This window comes from Sminthopsis crassicaudata, chromosome 6 (assembly GCF_048593235.1).
Source record: "Sminthopsis crassicaudata isolate SCR6 chromosome 6, ASM4859323v1, whole genome shotgun sequence".
In the NCBI taxonomy this organism is placed as follows: Eukaryota; Metazoa; Chordata; class Mammalia; order Dasyuromorphia; family Dasyuridae; genus Sminthopsis; species Sminthopsis crassicaudata.
Window position 1 is genome coordinate 106,613,215 of NC_133622.1, and position 24,981 is coordinate 106,638,195.

The 24,981-nt window shown below is 35.0% G+C and overlaps 1 protein-coding gene across 3 annotated transcripts in view; it reads right to left on the reverse strand.

The window, feature by feature from the left end:
• PDLIM3 (PDZ and LIM domain 3) overlaps positions 1-19,868 on the reverse strand; it is a 46,909-nt gene extending 27,041 nt beyond the window's left edge. The window contains exons 1-3 of one of the 3 annotated variants that reach the window (XM_074272687.1): positions 19,580-19,868; positions 6,229-6,380; positions 3,158-3,242 (exon numbers count right to left, since the gene is read on the reverse strand). In XM_074272687.1, coding sequence (XP_074128788.1) covers positions 3,158-3,242; positions 6,229-6,380; positions 19,580-19,672 — 330 coding nt within the window. In that variant the 5' untranslated portion in view covers positions 19,673-19,868. The remainder of the gene's footprint in view (positions 1-3,157; positions 3,243-6,228; positions 6,381-19,579) is intronic. The other 2 variants (XM_074272689.1, XM_074272690.1) reach the window with 2 other exon arrangements.
• Positions 19,869-24,981: the final 5,113 nt, after the last annotated feature.

Below are 24,981 nucleotides of genomic sequence, written 5' to 3' on the forward strand. Positions count from 1 at the left end.
AAACAGGAGTACCTGGAACTGGTCTATAGGGAATCCCTTTTCTATTTGAAGTCTGCACAAACTATCTTCGGATAGTGTTTTAAATTGCAATATTTATAATCAGAGTTTTGCTGAACAATTACTTCTGTGATTCCACCTATCAAAGAATCTTGTATAGTCTTAATATATGAATAAGAAACATTTATTGGAAGAGGCCGTTAAGGCTGCATTTTTACTTTGAATCTTGAATTTAAAATAATCAGCAAAAAAAAAATGAATGGAGTTTTGTATTCTTTACATTTCTTAGCCAGTTTCATAGTCACAATTCATATGATTGTGAAGAAGTTTTCTGACATTGAAAATCATCTACAAAGACCATCTATTCCACTATCATAGTTTCATCAATGATGCTTTTAGAGAGATAAAAAAGTAAATGATAACAGTGATTTTTCATGAATTCATGTTTGCTTTTGGGGGGGGTGTTGTGTAATAATATCATTTGTCACTTAGTTTAAAAATTCCATTTTATTGCTTTGAAAGATCTTGCTTCCAGTATGAATTTCTTCTCTGTTTTGTTTGGTTCCTCTTCTCTTCAAGAATTTATTTTTAAGTGCAATTTTCTTTTTTTCAAATGGAGATGAGGTATTGAGTCCATGGCTTCAGTTATGAGAATATATTATAGTCCTGTGTTGTTCCATTTTGTATCTATTTGTTGCCTCCTTTTGATTTCATTTACAAATGCTCTTGAGATGATCTGGAGTGGATGAGTTTTCTGCAAGTTTTCTGCCCTTATTTTCCTTCTGTTGGTCTTCTATTGTCAAATCACATTAGTCTTTTTTTTTTTTTTCATCTTACAACATTTCTCAAATGAGCTTGTTTTGTCACTGCTGTCACATCTTTCTACTTGGCAAGAAGTGATGGCTAAAGTGGGTTTCAAATCTTCTAATCTCATTGTGGTTTCTACCTTACATAGAAGTATAGTTATAACAATTGTCTGTTTTCTGTTTTTTTTTTTTTTTTATCATCAAAAACTTGCTTGGATATATGGGTTTGGGGCTGTATAGTTTCATGCAGTATCTTTTCATTTTTATTCTTTTTTCTCTTTAGATGTTGATTTGCACTTCTACTGTAACCAATGGTCTCTGAGATAGATCCCTTTCAGTCCCAAATCTGCGATTCTATGATTCTAAACAATGCTCGAACTGAACACATTTAAAAGATTCTGAAACCATTCCTGTATCACTAACTAGTCCTTTCCTGTTCATCAAGATACAATTAATTTTATCTTTTTAAAAATCTTTTTTGATTGTTTGGTGTTTGCCACATTTAGAACTTTCCAACTCTGAGCAGAGCAAAGCATTCATGCTATCCCAGCATTTAAGTAGTCTATAAACCTTTGACCTCTTTTTATTCTTTATCCTGAGCCTTATTTTCCAACACATTTTTTAAACCTTTCTACCCTATTCTTATCTTTATCTCATAGTTAAATATCGAAGTATACACTGAATTGACTCCTGAGGATCTCCTGAAGACTTTTTTAGACTTTCTTTGTTTGACATTCTCTACAATAGATATTGGTGCTTAGCCTGGAACTAACTTTGTGGTACTTTTTTTATTTTTTATTTTTTTGATTGTGCTCAAAATAAACATTGTAAGTTCAGATAACCACACACTTCTACAAACTTATTGTCTTTGTGCAAATAATTAACCAACTCCCATCAATCCATTATTTTTTCATTTGTGTGTGTGTGTGTGTGTCATGGACCATTTTTGTAGTTTGATAGAGCCTATAGACACTCCCTTCTCAGAATAATGTTTTTAAATGGAACAAATAAAACATAATGGTTTAAATGGAACAAATAAAACACAGAAAGGAGACCAATTATGTTAAAATATAGTTTCTTAAATACATTTTTAAAAAAGGTACATAAAGCCACATTGAGAATCCTGCTCTGTAGACTCTATTGTGAGCCTTCTCTCTTCTCTTACCTTTCTTTGGTAAGACCTCTAAAGTATATTTCAAGTTGCTGTCTATGAATGTGTAATCTCATCTGTTTTCAAGGGTTTAACTATCATCTCCACAAAGGTAATTGTTTCTACTCTCCTCTTTTATTGATGCTTTCAAGGAGAATTTATAAGTCATTCTTTTCTATAGCTTCAACTTCCTCTTGTATTCTGACTTAACTTATATTAAGAATATCAATATTTATGTGATTCTTCTTACATATTGAATTGTTGGTTATTGGACAAAAAGCTCATATATAGAGGGGTATTATCCATTGCATCCATCCATCTATCCATCTATCCATCTATCCATCTATCCATCTATCCATCCATCTATCTATTTTTTATCTCTACCTATTTATCATCTCTTTCTCTTTCCATATCTCATATATATATGTAGAATTTTTAAAAACTGATTTTCTTAACATTCTTAGATCTTATTTTTTGCCTTTTATTATTGTAGTAATATAGAGAGGCCAAATCAAATGTTAGGCCTCTTGTATTTTTGTATTTGATTGGTTCCATGGCCATAGAACTTTCACCTTTTGGTGATGAGCATTTTTCTACTTAGCCAAGTTGATCTTAGAATAACATGCAGTTTATAGCCAGTGTCATATTGAAAGAATTTGGTTGAATCTTTTAAAATTTGCAATTTAGTGGCATGGTTTACAAGAAATCTAGGTCAATTCCATGTCATGACAAAACATTGAATTAAGGGTTTTTTGTATTTGTTTGTTTGTTTGTTTTTTGGTGGGATGTGTGCTTTGGTTTCTGATGTTTTATTCCACTTCAAAGTTGTCCACAATATGAATAGATATAATCAGAAGGGAGCATTTAAAAGGTATAAGAATAAGGAAAATATTTTCTTTCATTCAGTTTCATGAATGATGTAAACAGTTCCAAGGAAAGTAGACTAAACCTATGACTTTTTAATGGCAAAATACTTTTAATATGCTTAATTTAAAATCTATTTTTAAGTGTGAAAACTTTGATTAAAATTCATAGTCATTAGGTGTTGGTGTAGAAAGTGGTTTATAGAAAAGAACTTAAGATAAGTGGAAAACCAATAGCAAAATGAAAATAGAAAATGTCAATTTTAAAGTATTTAAAAAAAGCACCCAATGGGATAATGAAGGTAGCAAAATACCAGAATGATTTACTCTATTGTTCATACCTGAGGTTCAGATTCTAAGTTGATTTTAAAAGGATGTGCTTTCCCGTCTTCTGTAACTTGTGGAGACCATAAGCGAGTTTCTGCCCTTTGAGTAAAATAAAATAATTAAACTCCAAGCTTTTAGAATACCTCCCTGTCCAGCCCAATGATCAGAGTTCTTTTCCCCCACAGTTGAATACTAACAGTATAACTTAAAAGAATTTAATAAAAATTATTTACTCTATATCCTCATCCTATTTAGTTCTGTATAAATAATGCTATGTCTTTTTTCTGTCATCTGGAATGTATCAATATTTCCCTTGAGAATTTTGTGCAGATACTGGGGTAAGTAGTTCCAAATCACATGTTTTAAGCTATTTGGGAATGTAGAAAGGCCTAGACGAGTAAACCTTCAGTATTCATTGAAATGGTATGTATACATTGCCTCCACATTGCTCCTTTCCTTACTTATATTGTTCAAGATCTGAAGTTGAATCCATGTGTGGTATAGATTACTGCTTAGTGGTCTGGCATTATGGGAATTTGGTTGGCATCTACTCTGGAGCTTGCCTAATCCTATTTTTATTTTATATATTACATTTTCTACTCATATGTCATCAACTTTAGTTTTGGCTCTCATTAGTTTTCTCTTGGATTACTCTAATAGTAGCCCTTAGGTTCTAATTTCTATCTTTTCTAATTTATCCTCTGCAAAGCTCCCAAAATAGTTTTCTTATCTTATACAGATAATAGTGATGTCTCCCTATTCGAGTCTTTCAAACTTTTTTGTGTGACTTCTCTTATGCATATGATAATATAATTCCTTAATGTAGTTACTTAATGGGGAGAAAGAACATTGGATTTGGAGAAAACTGCCATTTCATTTACTAGCTGAAGGAACCTAGAAAAGTCACTTTGCTTCAGTTTCCTCATCAGTGAAATGGAGATAATAATAATTTATATCTTGTTTATAAGGCTGATATGAGGAAAGTGATTTGTATAACCCAAAGTGGGTTAGTCATCTGCTTAGACCTGCAATTTCTGCTACAAGGAAGAAGCATGAAGACCTGAATTTGAATCTCCTACAACAGTACTTCAAATACTTGGAGAAAGAAATCCAGTTCCCCCTCAACTTTTCCAGGCTGAACATTCAGATTTCTTCAACTGCTCTTTATAAAGTTTACATTTGAAACTTTCTTCACTTAACTTTAATTCTTCACTTAACTTTAATGTCCTGGCTGAAATTTTGCACCAGGAGTTCAACACAATATTCCAGACATGGCCTGAACAGAGCAGGACATGACAGGACAAAAATTAACTAGTTCTTGGAAGCTTTGCTACTATTAATAGTTTGAATTCACATTAGTTGCCAAAGAATAGTCTCTCATTGAGCTTGGAGTTCATTAAGAACCACACATTCTTTTGCAGACGAAGGGCTACCTGATCTTGTAGTTATGAAGCTGAGGCTCCAAACTCAAGTATTGGCACATAATTGTGGCAGAGAAAGAGTCTACAATAGTAATTCCTTTTGTAGTCTGGGGATACATATATGGATCTATTTTTAGAATAATCTTTTTTTTTCAAAATTACTCATAATTTAAGGAAATACTAAATTTTAATTAGATGTTAATGAAAAGTAAAGATATAATTTTATTCTCTCCAAGTTCACGGGCACCCTAAAATCTATTCACAAACTTGGACCCCTTGAAGATTAGTAGGGGTCAAGTTAAGAAATTTTAGTTTAGAAGTTACAATGGGGGAAAGAAGATAGGTTAACTCTACTTCTTGTCCCAGAGAGTAAATAAAGGAGAGGGGAGTAAAAAAATGAAAACATTGAAGAGGTTGTTAAGAAACATCACTTAAGAAAAGATAGGTTTCTGGGATGCTAAGTAAAAGTATAACAGGTTTTAAAGGCCTTTGTTGGTATTCTGGTACCTTCCCTCTGTTGATTATTTCCTACTTATTCTGGATATACCTTGCTTTGTATAGATTTGTATGCATTTTGTTTTCCCTATTAAATGGTAAGCTCCCTGAGGTCAAGGATTATATTTTGTTTCTTTCTGTATCCCCAGTACATAGCACACTAACTGGCATATGGTAGGCACTTAAAAAATGTTTATTTATTGATTGAAGATTTCTAAAATTTACTATGGAAGGGTAGGCACTTAACAAACGTTTATTTATTGATTGAAGATTTCTAAAATTTACTATGGAAGGAGGAAAAGAAAGCAAGTATGAATGGGGACAGGATGACCTCAAGCTAGGAAAAATATGAGTAATGAAGATAAGAAAAAGTAATCATAGCAACTATGGCCTTGCATTGCCCTTTGCATAACAGTACATGCCTAAACGTCATGGACAAATCTATGAAGAGTTGTATCACTGTAAACTTATTTACCTTAGACCCCAGCACTGCACTCCTATGAAGGCTGAGGAACATGTTTTCCCCTATGTCCAAGAAAACCTTATTCTTCTCTCTGCCTAGAAGCCTAGACACGTTCCTTTCTCTCCCTATATATCTGTTGTTTTTTCATATTTAAATGCTCTCTCAGTTTCGATTTTTTGAGGGATGTGTGTGTGTGTGTGTGTGTGTGTGTGTGTGCTTGTGCGTGCGCATGTGTAAGAGAGAGAGAGAGAGAGAGAGAGAGAGAGAGAGAGAGAGAGAGAGAGAGAGAGAGAGAGAGAGAGAGAGAGAAGAGAAAGAGAAAGAAAGAACAGAGATACAGAGAGAGGGGAGGGGAAAGAGGGAGAGAGGTAGAGAGAGAGACATAGAGAGAGAAGGAGGGAAGGAAGGAAGGAAAGAGAGAGATGGATGATTTGAACCTCAGGGATGATGTGATGAGTAGAAGCCTGGGATATAAATTGGAATAAAGGGATAGAGGATGTTGCTAGCTCTGGCATAGGGCAGGGAGAAGTAGACAGGAATTTGTATAATAAATCAGCCTCAAGGTCCTAATTAGAATGATAGGATCTTCATGAAGACATCTCATTTGGTAACCAGCCCTCTCTTTTTATACACTGACACATTTATGTCTCCTTTTCAGATTTTCTCCTGAAATGGATCAAATTTAAATGACATTATTAATGGATACCTGTCAATTTTAAGACACAATTGATGACTTGCTGCCTTAATTCTGTCCTGGGCATCAGCATGAGTCATAGTCTCTGTTCCAAAGCCATCTATGGCCAGAATGATATCTCCAGGGCACAGGTTGGCAGCTGCAGCCTTGCTTCCTGGAGTAATCTGTAAGAAATCAAAATAATATTAAAATTGTTATCCAGGGTGATGATAAAAATAATTACAGATTATTCTGCATAGAACAAACTGACTCATAGTAAAGTGAGTAGAACCAGGAGAACAATTTATACAATAATAATATTGTAATGAAAAAAAACCTCAACAACTTGGTAAGACTTTAGAACTATGATCAATTCAATGACTAGTGATGTCCAAGGGAACCTATGATGAAACATGACATAACTTCCTATGAGAGAGGTGATGGAACATAGCCAAGGAGTGGATTTCTTTTACTTTACACTATACTTATTTTTTACAAGGGTTTTTTTTTCCTTCTCATTTTCTTGATTTTTGAGGTTGACATTCGGAAGAATGAGTATTTAGCAATAGTAATGCCCCCCCTACTCCCAAATGAGAGCCACTGTAACATTTTAAAAATTTATAGGAGAGAGAAAAAAATGATGTTCAGAAGGAAGCACAGATAAGCAGGAAAGTTTTGAAAGTAATGTGTAGAATTTAAAAACAAGCAAATATTGTGAAATGGAGAATCATGGTTTTATATATAAATCTCTTTTTATGGTGTATTAGAAAATGGAAATGCTTTCTTTTGGTTGCTGTTCCAGTTCAAAAAATAATAATATTCAGATATGTTGAGGCTTTTTTGCTTGCATTTGTATTTCAATTCAGTGTGAAGGCAGACATGGAGTGAAATGTAATTAATACTGGGGTAAGGGTCAGGAGATCTGAATTCTAGCCTCTGTATACAAACTTGAGTGACTTTAGGCAAGTCATTTAACCACATTGTGCTTCAGTTTCCTCATTTGCAAAATAAAGTAATTGGATTAGATAATTGCTATGATTCTATGATTTATTCTGTGTAGGGAACTTCTCACAAGAAAAGTACCCTTTTTAATGCAAATCCCCCAATGCTTTGCAATTTAGAATTATAGTGGCTAAGAGCCATATAAATAATATATTCCAGAGGGACATTTTGGAAAGCATTTTGGAACTAACCCTCCAAAATTACCAACTGTACATATCTTTTGACCCATTTATACCAGGACTATACTTATTACCCTAAAAAAATCAAAGGAAGAGGAAAATTTTCCATATATACAAAAATATTTATAGTAGCACTTTTTGTTGTAGTCAGAGTTTGAAATTAAAGGGGTGTTCTTGTTTTGAGGAACCACTAAACAAATTCTAGCATGTGAATATAATAGAATATCATACCATAAGAAATAATGAAATGGACATTGTCAGAGGAAACTGGAAAGACCTTTATGAACTGATGTAAAATGAGATGAGTAAATCTAGGAAAACAATTTATACAATGATAACAAAATTATAGAGAAAAACACCTTTGAAAGATTTTGGAACTTTGGTCAATGCCATGATAACCATGAATCCAAAAGAATGAAGATGAAATAGAAAGAAAAAGTGAGAGAGTGAAAGACAGAAGAGTGGAAGAGGAAGGATGAAGAGAGAGAAATAAGGTGGAGAGTTGATGATGACTATTATAGTGAACATTTCATTTACACCTATACATACATATATATATATATATATATATATATATATATATATATATATATATATATATATATATATAGGAGAGAAACAGATTTTTTGGGTATATTTCTCAGCATTTAGCCCAGTTTCATTCATTCATTTATTGTGATTCATTAATTTTTATTTTACAAGAGTCTCTTGTTTATTTTCATAAGGCCAAATGCAAAGAAGTTTTCAGTTTTGGTTTGAAATCATTGTCAGCAAGATGATGCTTTATCTTTAAAACTCACATTTTGTGTAAAGTGAAAGGACTGTATTTGAGAGGAGTGGCATTGGTGACTAGAAAAAACTAGGTATGAAATGTTTTAGAATAGGAAGTTGTAGAGACTGCTGGTTCTTTGCCTTGAGCAGTCAATCAGCAAAAGCACCACACTCACATGACCCGACTACCTTGCTGAAGTCTTCACTCTGAAAAGATACTGAGACAATTAAAGCTTGTTCCCATATAGTAATACATTCTAGCTATTAGTGCCAATTTGAGTTGATTGTATGTGGCTGTTTGACATGCCTATTATATCAGGGCAAAATAATAGTACAGTTTGTCTTTAATTCCAGACTTCTCTGCCAGATTACAAGAATCCTTGTAAATCTGAAGGACTAAAAAAAATGTGGAAACCAGCATATCATGTTCATTTGTGCAATTAAATTATCTTCAACCAATAAACTCATTAATCTATTAGAATTATTAAATACTTACTATATTATTAGTAAAGTAATAAACATTAAGGATGTAAAAAAGGGAAAAAAATTGTTCCTTCCCTCAAAGAGCTTACATACTAATAGTGTGTGTGTGCATGATGAATAACATAAATAGAATGATACATAAAAGACACATTTGAAGTAAGTGGAAAATAATTTGCCCCTTCTCAACTAATCGTGAAACTGAGTAACAATGTATTCTTGAATTAAGAAGTCATCTAGATTGCTTGTAATAATTCTAAATTTGAATTATAATTACTGAATAATTCTTCCTAGATTTCTGACTTTGAAATGATTATCTGGTCTACTCTTATTTTATAGATTAGGAAACAGACCCAAAAAGGAGGTCAATCAGTCATTTAATATTTATTAGGTACTTTAATATGTGCCAGTCACTGTGCTAAAATCTAATGAAATCAAGAAGGGCAAAAACTAGTTCTTATTCTCATGAGTAGTAAGAATGACACCAGGAATTTGAATCTAGCCTCTCCAATTATAAATTTGTTCTTTCCATCATATGCACATGCTTTATTTTAAAATATAATATGATCATAATAACTCTATTAATATTTTATTCTGATGGTTCATAATTGTATGGACTTCATTCTCTCTCACTTCTGCCTCTCCCCATCTCCTAATGCCTTCTTGTACCCTCTCCCAAACAAGTTGGTTTTTTTTTTTGAGTCTATAATTAGCAGCTTGCTTTTATTTTAAGTATACAATAAATTCAATGTATTATTTTCAAAAATATCTAACTTGCCTGAGTTTCCTATTTACTTTTGTTCTATATTTTATATAGTTTTTTTATTATATATTTTTTATAATATTATCCCTTGTATTCATTTTTCCAAATTATCCCCCCCCTCCCTCTACTCCCTCCCCACAATGACAGGCAGTCCCATACATTTTACATGTGTTACAATATAACCTAGATACAATACATGTGTGTAAATACCATTTTCTTGTTGCACAATAAGCATTAGATTCCGAAGGTACATGTAACCTGGGCAGACAGATATTAGTGCTAACAATTTACATTCACTTCCCATTGTTTCTTCTCTGGGTGTAGCTACCTCTGTCCATCATTGATCAACTGGAAGTGAGTTGGCTCTTCTTTATGTTGAAGATTTCCACTTCCATCAGAATACATCTTCATACAGTGTTGTTGTTGAAGTGTACAGTGATCTTCTGGTTCTGCTATTTCACTCAGCATCAGTTGATGTAAGTCTCTCCAAGCCTCTCTGTATTCCTCCTGCTGGTCATTTCTTACAGAGCAATAATATTCCATAACCTTCATATACCATAATTTACCCAACCATTCTCCAACTGATGGACATCCATTCATCTTCCAGTTTCTAGCTACAACAAAAAGAGCTGCCACAAACATTTTGGCACATACAGGTCTCTTTCCGCTCTTTAGTATTTCTTTGGGATATAAGCCTAGTAGTAGTATGGCTGGGTCAAAGGGTATGCACAATTTGATAGCTTTTTGGGCATAGTTCCAAATTGCTCTCCAGAATGGCTGGATTCTTTCACAACTCCACCAGCAATGTATCAGTGTCCCAGTTTTCCCACATCCCCTCCAACATTCATCATTATTTGTTCCTGTCATCTTAGCCAATCTGACAGGTGTGTAGTGGTGTCTCAGAGTTGTCTTAATTTGCATTTCTCTGATCAGTAGTGATTTGGAACACTCTTTCATATGAGTGGATATAGTTTCAATTTCTTCATCTGAGAATTGTCTGTTCATATCCTTTGACCATTTATCAATTGGAGAATGGTTTGGTTTCTTATAAATTAGGGTCAGTTCTCTATATATTTTGGAAATGAGACCTTTGTCAGAACCTTTGCTTTTAAAAATATTTTCCCAATTTGTTACTTCCCTTCTAATCTCCAAACAAGTTTTAAACCTATTTTGCACATACTTATGTTTATATGTATTGTATCTCTCAATAGAATGGAAATTCTTTGAGGGCAGAGATTATTTCATTTCTCTCTTTGTAGTGCTTTAAGAACTATAGTATTAAGTAGGCACTTAATAAATGCTTGTAATTGAGCATGATTAATTTTTCTTTTTTGTAATTAATAGTATTTTATTTTTTCCAATTATATATAAAAATAGTTTTCAGCTTATTTTGGTAATATTTTGGGTTCTAGATCTTTCTCTCTCCATCCCTTTTCTCCCCTTTCCCAAAGACAAAAAGCAATCTGATATAGGTTATACATGTACAATCATTTTAAACATATTTCCTTATTAGTAATGTTGAAAGAAAAATCAGAACAAAAGGAAAAAAAACATAAGAAAGAAAAAAGAAAAATACATTTAAAAAAGAGAAAATATTATGCTTCTCTCTGCATTCAGACTCCATAGTTCTTGCTCTGAATATTGATGGCATTTCTACCATAATAACATGATTGATTCTTGAAGGTTATCTGAGCAGAATGCAAATCCACTAAACGCTTGCATTCTGTTGATATAGTCATAGCAGTGTGTTTCTAAATCCAGGACATCTTGAAAAACAAAAGTTTTTCTCTTTTCTTCTCCCTCCCTCCTTCTCTCTCTCCTTCCTTCCTTCCTTCCTCCCTTCCTTCTTCCTTCCTCCTTCCCTCCTTCCTTCCTTCCTTCATCTCTCCCTTCCTTCCTTTCTTATTTCCTCCCTCCCTCTTTCCCTCTCTCCCTTTCTTCCCTCCTCCCTTCCTTTCCTCCCTCCCTCCTTCCCTCTCTCTCTTCCTTCCTTCCTTCCTTCCCTCCCCCTCCCTCCTTTCCTTCTTCCTCTCCCTTCCTCTCCCTCCCTCCTTCCCTCCCTTCCTCCCTCCTCCTTCCCTTCTTCCTCCCTCCTCCTTCCCTTCTTCCTTTCCTTTCCTTTCCTTTCCTTTCCTTTCCTTTCCTTTCCTTTCCTTTCCTTTCCTTTCCTTTCCTTTCCTTTCCTTTCCTTTCCTTTCCTTTCCTTTCCTTTCCTTTCCTTTCCTTTCCTTTCCTTTCCTTTCCTTTCCTTTCCTTTCCTTTCCTTTCCTTTCCTTTTCCTTTTCCTTTTCCTTTTCCTTTTCCTTTTCCTTTTCCTTTTCCTTTTCCTTTTCCTTTTCCTTTTCCTTTCCTTCTTTCTTTCTTTTTTTTTTATTTCTTAACAAACCAAACTGTTTAAATATATATATGCTTATACACACACACACACACACACACACACACACACACACACACACACACACACACACACACACACACACACATATATATATATATATATATATATATATATATATATATATATATATATATATATGTCTATATAGTCCTGGACCCCTTTGGCAGTTTGAGGAAACCTATGACCTCTTCCTAAAAAGACTTCAGTAATAAGAGTGGAAATAAGTGGTTCTCCCAAGTCTAGTTAAGTTCACAGAAGAAGTTCATGACCAGAAGGTTGGCTCTCAGGTTATGATCTTTTTTTTTGACCAGCATCTTGTGAAAATCATCTGTTGTGACACAGTGTTTAGCACAGGTAGGATTACTCACACCAAAGAAAGTGTGCATTCTAGAAAGGAAATACTTATTGTGATTAGCATGAACATTTACAGCATGAAATTTATTTTGCTCTCAAAAATGTGCTCTCATTATGCATGAGCACATACTATGAAGAGATAACAAATACTCCTGACTCTGGGAATAATTAGCACTTTAAGATTTTCAAAGAACTCTACATTTATTATTTAATTCAATCTTCAGACAACATTGTGAACCAAGTACTATTATTATCTCTATTCTATGGATTAGGAAATTAGGGATACTACTAGTTATTGACTTGTCTAGAATCACATTGATCATAAGTGAATGAAGCAAAATTTGAATTTAGGATTTTCTGACTCCAGGTACTGTGGCACTTTATTCCTTACACCATTCAACTTGCCTCATTGACTATTCCCATTGAAAAACTTTCTTATTTCCATACTAGTTATTTCTTATATATGCATAGCAGTGTGTTCCTGGGTCTAGGAGAACAACAATTGAAGAGCAATGTTTTTGATCAAAACCAGAGGGTATGTGTGTGTGTGTGTGTGTGTGTGTGTGTGTGTGTGTGTGTGTGTGCAGTGTGTATATTTGATGAATCCCCTTGGCTTTCTGAGGTAGCCTTATAGACTCTTTCTCAAAATACTGTTTTTGAATAATTGAAGGAAATGATAAATGTTGGTTAGGTGAAAATGATGTCATTTTCTTCTCAATCAAGTTCAGACCTTCTGAAATTTTTCAGTAGTCCCCTGGTTGGTCTCTGAATTCCAAGTTAAGAAACTCTGATGTAAACTGTGTTTATAGGGTTAAGAAGAAATTCTAAAATTTCAGTATTCCTTAGACATATTTGGTGGAACAATAAGCTTTTTCTATTTTTAAATGTATAAGACTAGACTATGCCTTTATTCCTTGTAGTCTAAACATGAAAAAGTGTGATCTTTTCTCTTTTAAATATTTAACTTTTGTGACATTTTAAAACAAACAGTGATCATAAACACACGGTACTGATTTTGAAAATCAGCTGGACTTGGATATGTAACTTGTGGGAAATGAAAAATCCATTTGTACAAATGCAGAATGTGATTTGTGTCCTAGAATTATGAATTTTTTTTTTAGAATGTTAGATTTGGAAGGAACCAAACAGCTCATCTTTTGACAGATAAAGAAAGCTGAGGACCAGAGAGGTGCTTGAAAAGTTGGAATCAGTATCTAAGTTTTTTAACTCTAGATGGCCTAAATTGATACTAAGTGGCTTTTATTATTAATCTCATTCTTGAATCTCTCTCATTGGAGTTTGGTGGGAGAGATCTTTGACTTGATATTATATTGTCAGTTCAGGAAGTTGACTAGACTGTTTCTTACCAGATTAGGGTTGTTGCTTGGGAAGAAAAAATGATTTAGTAAAAGAATAGAGCTGTTGAGAAAGATTATCTTACTCCTTCCTTTTCTGGGTTTCTGATGTAAGGTTGATCATTAAATTGCCTTATTTTAATAGTACTATGTCAGTGGTTGGAAGTGAACAATGCAGCAACTTCCTGTATAACTTTGTGGTGAAAAGCCTTAGACATTTAGTGCAATATGATTCGATTAATTGTATAATGTATCACTAAAGAACAGTGTTACTTGGGTAAGTTTTGGAACCTTTTTGAGCCTCTGTTCTGTCATATGCAAAATGAGGAGAGCACACTAGATAAAGTTTCTTCTAGTTTTAAAAACTGAAGGAAAAAAACCTTTTAAGTTTTATAAAAAAAAAAAGTCATATACATTACTATAAAGTAATATAGTGAGGGTATCATGAGACTACATATTCAAACTTATATTAAATACAGTAACAGATAAACCAAATGAAGTAGTAGAAAGCTGAAGAAATTATCAGTACAATTTAAAATCCCTTGTTCCTTGTTAGCTCACATTTAGTTCAAACTGCACTTTTTTTGCAAATCCTTTCCTATTTCCTCCTGGCTTTTAGTGCTTTCCAGACCCTTGCCAAATTACTTTATGTAACACGCACACACACACACACACACACACACACACACACACACACACACACACACACCTCTCTCTAGAGAATATAAGCTTCTAAAGGGAAGGAATTGTTTTATTTCATATTGATACCCTTAGTACCTGGCATACAACATGTGCTAAATAAATGTTTGTGGATTGATAATTTCTGCCAATTTACCCTGAAATAGGAAATTAAGTAAAAATAAATTCATAGATTTAATGTTTTCTATGTGAAGAGATTCATTCCTTTCCCCTAATAATAAGTAGGTAGGCTACATGTTGACATAATCTGCACATGTGATTTTTTCCAGAGTATTCCTGAGTGCTGAAGACAGCTAAAATGGGGTGGGTTTTTAATGATCTAGGACTTCTCTAATCTAAAATGTTATAGATAATTAAAATTTAAGTGCCTACCTCCTTTATTCTTTATTCTCAGCGTTAGAGGTCTATTCCCCTTCATTCCAGAATGGGATTCCCAAGTCCCATTCACAGATCCTCTCAGCCACAATAGTCTGGCTTGAATTCCTTGGTCCATTCTTTAATCTGAAGACTACTCAGTTCTCAAGAAATCTGGATCATGGATGTACTGCCCTATGAAATTAATTGCTAGCTAACTTCCCCCTTCTCAAAGGAAAAAGAAAATATAAAATAGGTACTATGTATCCCTAATCTCAAAAAAGTCAGCTTTATTCAACCTGACAAACCTGCTTACCTCTCCCCGAAATTCATAGGTTAGCATTTATGTTATAGTCCTCATCCTTATGTAAAATGCATCTTCCATTTTTAAAATGGAGAAATTGAGATGCAAAAGTTGACTGCATTAATTGGTATTGTAATTGAAAAATATTGATGCCAGTTAGTGATTTAGTTATGTACATTTCCATTCTTTCCTGTGGAATTTAATATTATAAAACTTTTGATTTGCAATTTTTACTATCAAGATTTTTCCCCTTCCCCCACTTTATTTTTTTCTTACAACTAAATTCCATAGCCATCAGTATAAGTGATGGGACTTGATTATTCCAAGTAATTAGGTAAAAGTTCCTACTAGGCTTGTTATCCTGATTTAAAAATGTCTTCCTTCCTTCCTTCTTTCCTTTCTTCCTCCCTCTGTGTGTCTGTCTGTCTGTCTGTCTCTCTCTCTCTCTTTCTCTCTCTCTCCCTTCCCTCCTTCCTTCCTTTCTCTTTCTTTCCTTTTCTATTTCTAAAATCACATTAAATGGAAAAAAATAGGTAAATCAATTCAATTATAAATGTAATTAAGTTCCTACTTCTGCAAGGCTGTTGCAATATCAGATGTAAACATATATTAGATAGTCACCACTTTTACAGCATTGCAGTTTAGTAGGATAGAGACAAGACTTGTAATTTCATTGGTATTAGGAACTTTGTTATGAAGAAACTCCTACTTTTATAAATTAACATCTTCTCTGCAACCTAAAGTCTTTGAAAGTTGTATAAACAGGGCTTCTTAAACTTTTTCCACTCATAATTCCTTTTTGCCTGAAAATTTTTTGTGACCCTGGGAATATAGGTATATAAAATAGATATACAAATCAAACATTTATTGATAATAAATTATAATTTTGTGATTCCCCACATTCAGTTATAAGGCCCAATATGGTTGTAAAACATAGTTTAAGAAGCTGGGGCACTAAGAGGTTAAATCATTTATTCAGTATCACGAAATCCATATGAGTCAGAGGCAGGGCTTTGAACACAGATTTCATTCTTTAGTCACTATACTACTTTGTCCCTATTGTGCCCCACTGTGAGTTAGTAGGAGGAAAAAGAACATATAGGCATAACTATGTTACAAAATGGGGAATTCTCCTGATATCAGCTGAAGATTAGTTGTGCTAAAAGCAAAGACATTCTTGACTTTCCTTGCTGGTAATTTTAGCTTTCAGAAGGCAGAGAGGAAGTGACAAAGAAAAATGTTGTTCTGGGCCTGGGTTTGGCTAATAAGGAATAACTTGTTAGAAGTGTAAAGATATTGGGAAACTTGAAGGCAGCAGCCATGTTATCTTAGAATTTTTGATAGAGATAAGGAGTAAAACACCAGATAGACTCTGACATGTACTCCAGATTTGGGGGAAAATAGATTTCAAAGAGTTTAGTGAGATGACCCTGGGGACTCTGAAAGGGAAATCCGATAAAGAAGGATGGATAGGAAAGGAAGGAAGGAATTTTGGTGACATAGTCACAGTTTATTCTAATGAGGCACTAAAGGAGGTGGGTATCTACATAGCCTAGGTATGACAGAGAACTAACAATTCCACCAATTCAGGTATTAAAACAATATATTCGGACATGTACTATAATAGAAATGAAGGCAGGTAACTAAAGATTAATGTAATTTTTAGCTTTAATGTGGAGATATTTCTAATAATTAATTTTTTGTCTAGAATAAATATTTAGGAGAATGACTAATTGTGGCTGCATCTGTGTGGCAGTTCCAGAATATTTTTCAAAGTTTAAATCAATTATGGAGTTGGTGATTGTGTGAACATTAAGTTGCCCCAAACATGCAGCTTTGCCTTTTAGTGAATTTACTGACTACATGATTTTTTAGCCAAGTTAATAGCTGAGCCAAGATGGCTCAAAGAAATAGCAATAGTAATAGCAGCAGTAAAAATATTTTGGTCAGGGGCTGGATCTTTGACATATCAGTGGTGTTTTGGTTCTTTTACCTACCCTTTGTCTTTGAATGGTGAAGACATGTATTCTTTTGAGGTGGACATGCTTCCCCACTCCTAGATGTCTTAGATCAGGGGGTTCCTATTCAAGGTCCAAGGATACTTAGTCTTTCCATGCATAAATTTCAAAGAGTTTGTGAATTTGAATAGGAAAAAGATTACATCTTTATTTTCTCTTACTTCTAAATGACATCTAGCATTTCTTCAATGATTAAATTCTGTGTTAATTAAATCCTCAGTGATATCTGAGAAGGGACTCCATGGACTCCCAGGTTGTCCAAAGAAGTTCAGATTGCGCTGGGCATCACAGAAAACAAGACTTTGACAAATGGTAGAGAAAAATGTTCAGTCATTTGGTTATCACACAGATGCAACTGGTTCCTTTAAGCCACGCTGCTCCATGTGACTCAAGATGCAGAAACATGAAAGTGGAAAAAACAACAACAACAACAACAACAAAATATTTTGTTTATGCAACACCAAACATTTGGAAATATATGGGTAATAATTTTTTGCTTGTTTAGGTGCTAACCTACTGAAGGTATTATAGTCTTTTTTACTTTCTTATAACTTCAATAGGAATAGTCACAGAAATAGCTGTGGAATTTAAACCATAAAAAATTACTAAACATTTCTTAACTACCTACTTTATGCAATGGAATCCCTAGTTTTGGGAGATGGGGTGGGGGGAAGATATAAAGCAGATGGAGGATGTGGATTCTGCCCTTAAAAATTTATATTCTATTCAGAAAGATAAGATATGCACATAAAATAATATATCAGCTTTACAAGTCAATATCAGAAAACACAAGAATAGCTGCTGATGATTATTTTTTACTAACAAAGCAATATTACCATTACCTTTCAAAGCCAACCAAATGGAAATATTTCCTTGGAATAAAAAATATTATAACATCATGGTAATCTTTCCATTTATGTGAATAAAAGGAATTGGTACCATACATACCAATAGGAACTTGTCAGTTTCATGTCAAGAGCAATACCTATTTCTTCAGGAGTTGATGTATTTATCCTTTCTTACATTTAGAAGCCTATTTTGTCAATTAAAGTAAAGGAAAAACTGTGATCTAGAAACTACTAAAATAGTTTTGAGAAGAGATAATGGAAACTTTTCCTCTTTGTAAATCCATAAAAGGTATTGCTTGGTCCAAAGTATCAGAGTATTTTCTGCTTAATTTGTCTAAAAACATTTCTCAGTTTCAATCAACTTAGCTTGTTTAATATCACAAACTTGCATTTATATTCATATATTTTTCAAAATGTGTGAAACAGAGTTTGACATGGTCCTTGATTTGCTTCTGTATAAAACATTGTTTCTTAAAGATATCTGAGGAAGGCATTTTCTCATTCACTCTCAGGAAAGTAAATGAATAGAACAGAAATAGAACACAGAAGTGTTTTCTTTGTGCAGAGCATTGTGCAATGAATTTTCAAATTAAATTGTCCCCAAGTTAAGAATGTTTGCAACAAAGAATACATAGAAACAAAAATTATGGCACAATATTCTAGTGTTTTAAGGATTCAAGAAGATTTCATTGAGTTTATAACTAAAATATACAGATAATTCTCTATTAGAAAAGGTGAAGCATCATATTCTTGAAAAAAGACAATTAGATTGGGATATATTTTAGAATTCACAAATTCTTAGATTATTTGATGTGTCATAACATCATTGATACAGAATTGGAAGGGACATTAGAAGCCACTGAGTCCAACTTCTTTTTTACAGATGGGAAAACTGATGTAAGAGAGTTAGAGTTCACTCTGCAGAAAAAATCCCAGGTTTGACTTCCCCCTTCTCCCTCTTTTACCCCCTACCTTTGCAAATCTGAGGAGACATTTAAACCTAGGTCTTCCTAGCTCTGAGTTCCATGCTCTACCCACTTCTAAAGTCTTTTACTTGTGTGACAATACTTGAAGTATTTTTAAGCAAAAGAAAGATGTTCTTCAAAAGAAAAAATTTTTTAAGTATTATGTTATTAAGCAGGCATATTACTATTACATCCTCCTAAGACACTTCTCTGATAGATTTTCATGGTAGTTCAACTTAACAATTTTAGTTTTAGAAAATTACTCAAAATATTTGGGAAAATAGGAACCTATATTAGCAATATCTTTCCTATCTGTACTAATGATTTGTCAAGCTTAAATTAGCTAACCTAAGTTATGCGTTGCCTATATCTCCCAGATGAAATTTACATCAGAAGATAAACATGTTTAATCCAAAGGAACAGCTGCCAAATCTCTGTTCTTTTCTCCCCTTCTTCCCCCTGCCAGAGATCATATAGCCATGCAATTAAAAGGAAAGGGAGTTAAAGGCTGGAGTGCAGGTATAGGGGATCATAGCAACTTGGACTTGCCAAATTCACCTTTTCTGAATTCTGTTGTCCCTCCCCAGGTCTTGACTTCAAACTAGTAAATTTCCCTTCCTTCCTTCAGCAACCCGGCTGTCATTCTGACAATGTAAACACTTAGCAAGCTCGTTCCCTTTCTGCCATCATCCAAAGCCCATCCTTTCTGATTTATTTACACTGTCTTCCTACCTCTGCAAACTGATGCCCAGGAAGCAATAACCCCTTCCCATCTTGCCCCGGTTAGGTATCATTCAGTGTTCACTGGACAGATTTCTGCAGCTCTTGGGAAACTGAAAGACCAACACGTGAAGCAAAAAAGCCTCTCAGAGAGAAAGAGAAGGAAACACCTACCCTGGTGATGATTAAAGGTTGATTAAAATCTATCCCTCCTGAAAGCCTGAATCCCCAGGGCGCAGGGCCTGGGAGGATGACATTCTGTGGCATGATGTCCTTCTGGTTAGGCTTCCACGAGTGGCACCTTTCCTGCCTCCACTATGGACAGGGAAAGTGTGGAGGAAGGTCTTGCCAACAGCACCTCTTCCCAAAAGGACAGCTAACACTCTTAAGTATCTGAAGAGTTTCCCTTCTTATCCCACAGTGGCTGCCTTGCAGCCTCTCTACTTTATCCCTGTTAGGGAGTGACGTTGCTACTCCCCCTCTCCACACACCCTCCCCCCCCCAAAGAAGAGCTCCAACTTTGGTAGTAAGAGAAAGTCTGGACGCCAGGGAGTTTACAAGAAATGCATTTGCTCTGTGCACGCTGCCTCTGCCCATTCCTGGGCACAGAAGTGAGGAGGCTTCAGGTTACAACTTCCTATAACTTCCTTAAAGCAATACCTGGCCCCTGGTTTTCTCTTGTTTACCACCTATTTGATACACAACTAGGTACTTTAGGCATGAGCAAAGGGAGGAGGGCTGGGTACACACCCTGAAGAGCTTTATGTGAAAGGCATTGTAATTAGAATGGGTTATTGAGCAAAAACCACAACTCTGCCTAACTGTGAGTTTACCTACCTATTTATATAAGGCATAGAAGAAAGGTAAGATATATGTGCATATCAGGTATAATGAATATTTTATCATAGAATTTCCTGGGTAGGAAATTCCCTCTATTCAGATCGATAACTGTTTAGCAGTTTAGTTTCAGAGAATTGCCTGGGGCATTGAGGAATTAAAGGGCTTGCTCTGAGTCACACACATTTACACTGATATATATGTATGTATATTTACATATGCTGATATAGATATAGGTGTTTTTATATCTAAGCTTTATCAGTATGTATCAGAGAAATCTGTTTCTTTGGTTCTAAGGCTAGTTTTCTATTCATTATGGTGACCTCTCTTTGTCACTGCTTTCCTGTCTATCCCTGCTTCTCTGCGGTTATCTTCCTTTTGGTGTCTTTCTTTTTGTCTCCCTTTCCCCTTCTCTTTCTGTGTCTTTCTTTCTTCCTGTCTCTCCCTCTTCCCTTTCTCTCCCACCTCTTTTCCTCCTCACACTCTTCTTCCTCCTCCCTCCCTCTCCCCTTCTCCCTGTTCTACTCCCCTCTTCCTTTCTCCCCTTCCTCCCTTCCCCCCCCACACATACAGAGTCAAGAAAGATTTACTAAATGCCAGCTACATGCCAAGCATTGTAATAAACACTGGGGAAACAAAGAAGAGCAAAAGACAGTCCCTGCTCTCAAGGAGCTCACACATACACATACATGTTGCTTGTTTGTTTTTGTTTATATACAGGGTGAACAAAAACTATTAAGCCTTTAAATTGCATTAAGACTTTTGAGACACTCTTTATAGCCTATATGATTTTTGCCCTTTATTAACATAGGAGTACACACAGACACATACACAGTGACATAATAGTGAAATGTGACAGGGATGACAGACCATCAAGAGCTGTGTTTTGGTGAAACAATATTACTGCTCTATTGACAGCTTTCTTTTAGATACTCTTGAGTGGAGTGTTAAGGTGTTAGTCACTGGGTAGAGAATAGGACCATAAGATCATAGGTTTAAAGTTGGAAGGGAACTTTGAAGTTATTTAATCCAAACCCTTCCATTTATATATGAGGGAATGGAGAACCAAAAAGATTGTTTTGTCCAAAGTAACACACATATTAATAGAATTTATGGAAAAAGGTATTGGTCAGAGGGGCCCTTATGCTTGGGACTAGAAAATCTTTTGTTGTCTCCCAAAGAATTGTGAAATTTAACTTTCTGGTTCTTAAAAATAATGGCTTTAAGTAGTTTCTGGAGAATGAGAGAAATTGTGTCCATAAATCAGGGAAGAATGTCATTCTCTGTGCAAAATATGGCTGCTGGGTAAAAAACATGAGGCTAAAGATAGATGGAAAAAATGAAGGTGTGCAGGTGGGGGGCTATGTAATAGATATTACTAGCAAGTCCAGGGTAGTTTGGTAGAGGGGGATACTATGTCCCCAGACAATTACAGAAAACTGAAAGAACTTGGTAGACTAGAAATAATTCTGGAGTTAAAGTTTGGAGACCTAAGTCTACATCTCCTAACCAACATATTCTATGTGATCTATGTGATCACTTTATTTCTGAAATCCTCAGCTTTTTTGTCTGTGAAATGGGGGTGAAAATATTTACATTATCTATCTCTATGGTAAGAAATGTATTTGGTAAATCTTAAAGTATTACATAAATGCTAGTTGCTAGTGTTGCCCAAAGATTTCTTGCATCCCTACAAGTGGTACTGTCCTGTGTGCCCTCTGGAGCATGCACTCATACATTAAAATTTTAGATGGACCTTAGAGACTAGTCTAGTCACACCCTCTTATTTTACTAATCAAGGAATTGAGGTTCAGAAAGGTTGTGACTTTCCCAAGGTCACATGGCTAATAAATGGTAGAGCTGAGATTTAAACTCATATACTCTGATTCTGTCATGATTCTTTTTACTGTACCAATCATACCCCACTATTACTTCCAGGGCCAGAGGGGAATGGGATTAGGCTATATAAGGTGGTTGGAACAATCACTTTCTCCATTTGAATAATTGGTAAAAGCAAATCATTCCAAGGGGCATACATGATGAAGTTTATGGTGATAGAGAGAAAACACACACAGACAGATACAATGAGAGAAAACACACACAGACATATACACAGACACACAGCAACAAGAGAGGAGAGAGCTTAGGAGACATTCTCGTCCTTGTTGAAGATATCAGTTGATCAATAAACATTTATTAAGTGTTATACCAGTCATTGGAGATAAAAACACAAAAGACTATCCCTGATCTCAAGGAGCTTGCATTCTACTACCACCGAAACATTAGGAAGATTACTTTTTAGCCAGGATGGTGGAACAAACCTGTCATTGTGGCTATTGAAGAGACAAAGAATGGTGGCTTAAATTTGGGAGTTCTGAGCTGCATTGGGGTTAAAAAGAGATCTGCACTGTCTGGCATCATCTGGCATTGTGAGATCCCAGAATGGAAGACCACAGTGCTGCCTCAGGAGTCCAAACTGTCTTAAGTTTGGGCCAGTGCTTCCATGGAGATCAATTATGGGAGTAGTTTCATGGATGGTGGTTATGTTTCCAGCTTCCATGAATATCTTCAAAAAGTGTGTGTGTGTGTGTGTGTGTGTGTGTGTGTGTGCGCACACTTAAAGGGATTTACCATCTTGTCTTGAGAAACTGGGGACTAGATAGTTCTACCACAATCTTTTAGAATAGCAGGAAAAAAGAAAGAAAAAAGAGAGCTGAACTTTACCTTTGGCTCTCTACCTACTTTATAGTTTCTTATGGAGAATAGTACTTATGCAGAAAGGTGTTGGCCAGAGATTCTGTTATGCTTGGGACTAGAAAGTGGAACATGCATGCCTCAACCTGCATTCAGAGTTTACCAGTTCTCTCTTTGGAGTTGGATAACATTTTCCATCATGGGTTCTTTGAAATTTTGGGGTGTCAGTCTTGCTCACACTTGATTATCATTACAGTATTACATTTATTATGTACAATGTTTTCCTGGTTCTACTCATTTCAGTTTGCATTAGTTCATATAATTTTTCCCCAGTTTTTCTGAAATCATTCTGCTTATCATCTCTTATAGCATAGTAGTGTTCTATTACAATCATATTCTGCAACTTGTTCAGCCACACTCAACTGATGGGCATCCTCTTATTTTACAATGTTTTTTTTAATAGGTTCTCCATAGATATATGTGACTTACATTTTTGTAACATGTTTTTGCTAAATATAGTATTTATTTTGGCCATTAATATAATGGATCCTCCCTTCCTCTTTTCTTTTGTCCTCCCTCCCTCCCTTTCTCCCTTCCTCCTTTCCTCCTTTCCTCCCTTCCTCCTTTCCTCCCTTTCTCCCTTCCTCTCTTCCTTCCTTCCATTTATATCCATTTGTTGTGATATGGGAGCCACCTGCCAGTGGCTGCTGAAGATCTAACTCAGACCTGTAGAATGGATCTCTTCAGGAGACTGAGGGGCAATTGCGTTCTCTGACCCCTCTCCTTTTCCCTCTTGGCTCCAATTTATTTCATTCCCAGTCCACAAAGAACATCTTCAAAGGCTGCTTTGCAACTCCATCAAGTTTATGATTCACAGCTGTGGAGGCTCTCAGAGATTTGACCTGTCCCTTCACCTAGGTATGGTCCTTAACACCCATTGTACTTTTCTTCCTTCTGTTCTTCTTAGTATGTACATATCATGTCTGGTGACTTTCTTTCTTTCCTTTCTTCCTTTGGCTCTATAGTAGATACTCTGAATATGAAGATGCAAAAATAATAGTTCCTTCCTCAAGGAGCTTACATTCTAGTAACAGAGAGAAAGTATGTAGACAACTAAATTGGATATAATTAAGGGATGAAACATGTAAGTATTATAAAGACAAAGAAGAAATTCAAAGAAACTTCAGAAAAATTTGATAAGGGAAATATTTTCTTCTGGTTTGGGAAATCATATGAGACATACAATTTAAGCTTCATCTTAAAGGAAAAAAGATTTCAATTGTTTGAGATGTAGGAATATATTTATTTCAGGAGTGTATAAATGGACAGAGAGCAAGGAAGAACTTATCCACTTTCTCCTTGAAATCTTCCATAATTCCAAACCATTTGGAGGCTCCTTAGTACATGTATTATCTTGAATCATTTAACTTCTCTGACCCCCCTCCCCAATTCTTCTTTTATAGAATGAAAGACTTAGGCATAATAAGTATGTGGTCTCTAGGGCCTCTTCCTGTTCTAAAACTAAGATCTTTTCTCTGGATTCCTATTATGTTTTGACATCACCATCATTTAACATTGGTGTTAATTTTATTTCACCAATCAGATGATAAGTTTTTTGAGGCTTAGGATGCATGTCTTACACAATTATTGTTTCTTATGTGGCATGTAGTACAGTTCTGAGTATATCAGTTGATACAGAAATATTATAGTCAAGTGTTAGGTATTTCCTTCCTTTCCTCACTCATTACTGAGCTAACCAAGAAGGATTTTTTTGACAGTTGTGATCATGTCTATTTCCTTCATCTTATCAGTTATCTCATTTCATGTTGCAGATGCTATTCTGTATGGTTACCCTGCTGATATAAACTATGTTGGATAATTCCTGGGCAAGCATCCATTCAGTTCAACCGAACTATTCCAGATACTAGCTTTTGACCTTTTTTGACTTTTGTGATTTTCATGCTTTGGTTGATTGGGTTGTGTCAGAAGCTTTGTTGAAAAATTAGCTAGATAACATGTTTTGTGTCTTTCCCATAGATGACTGT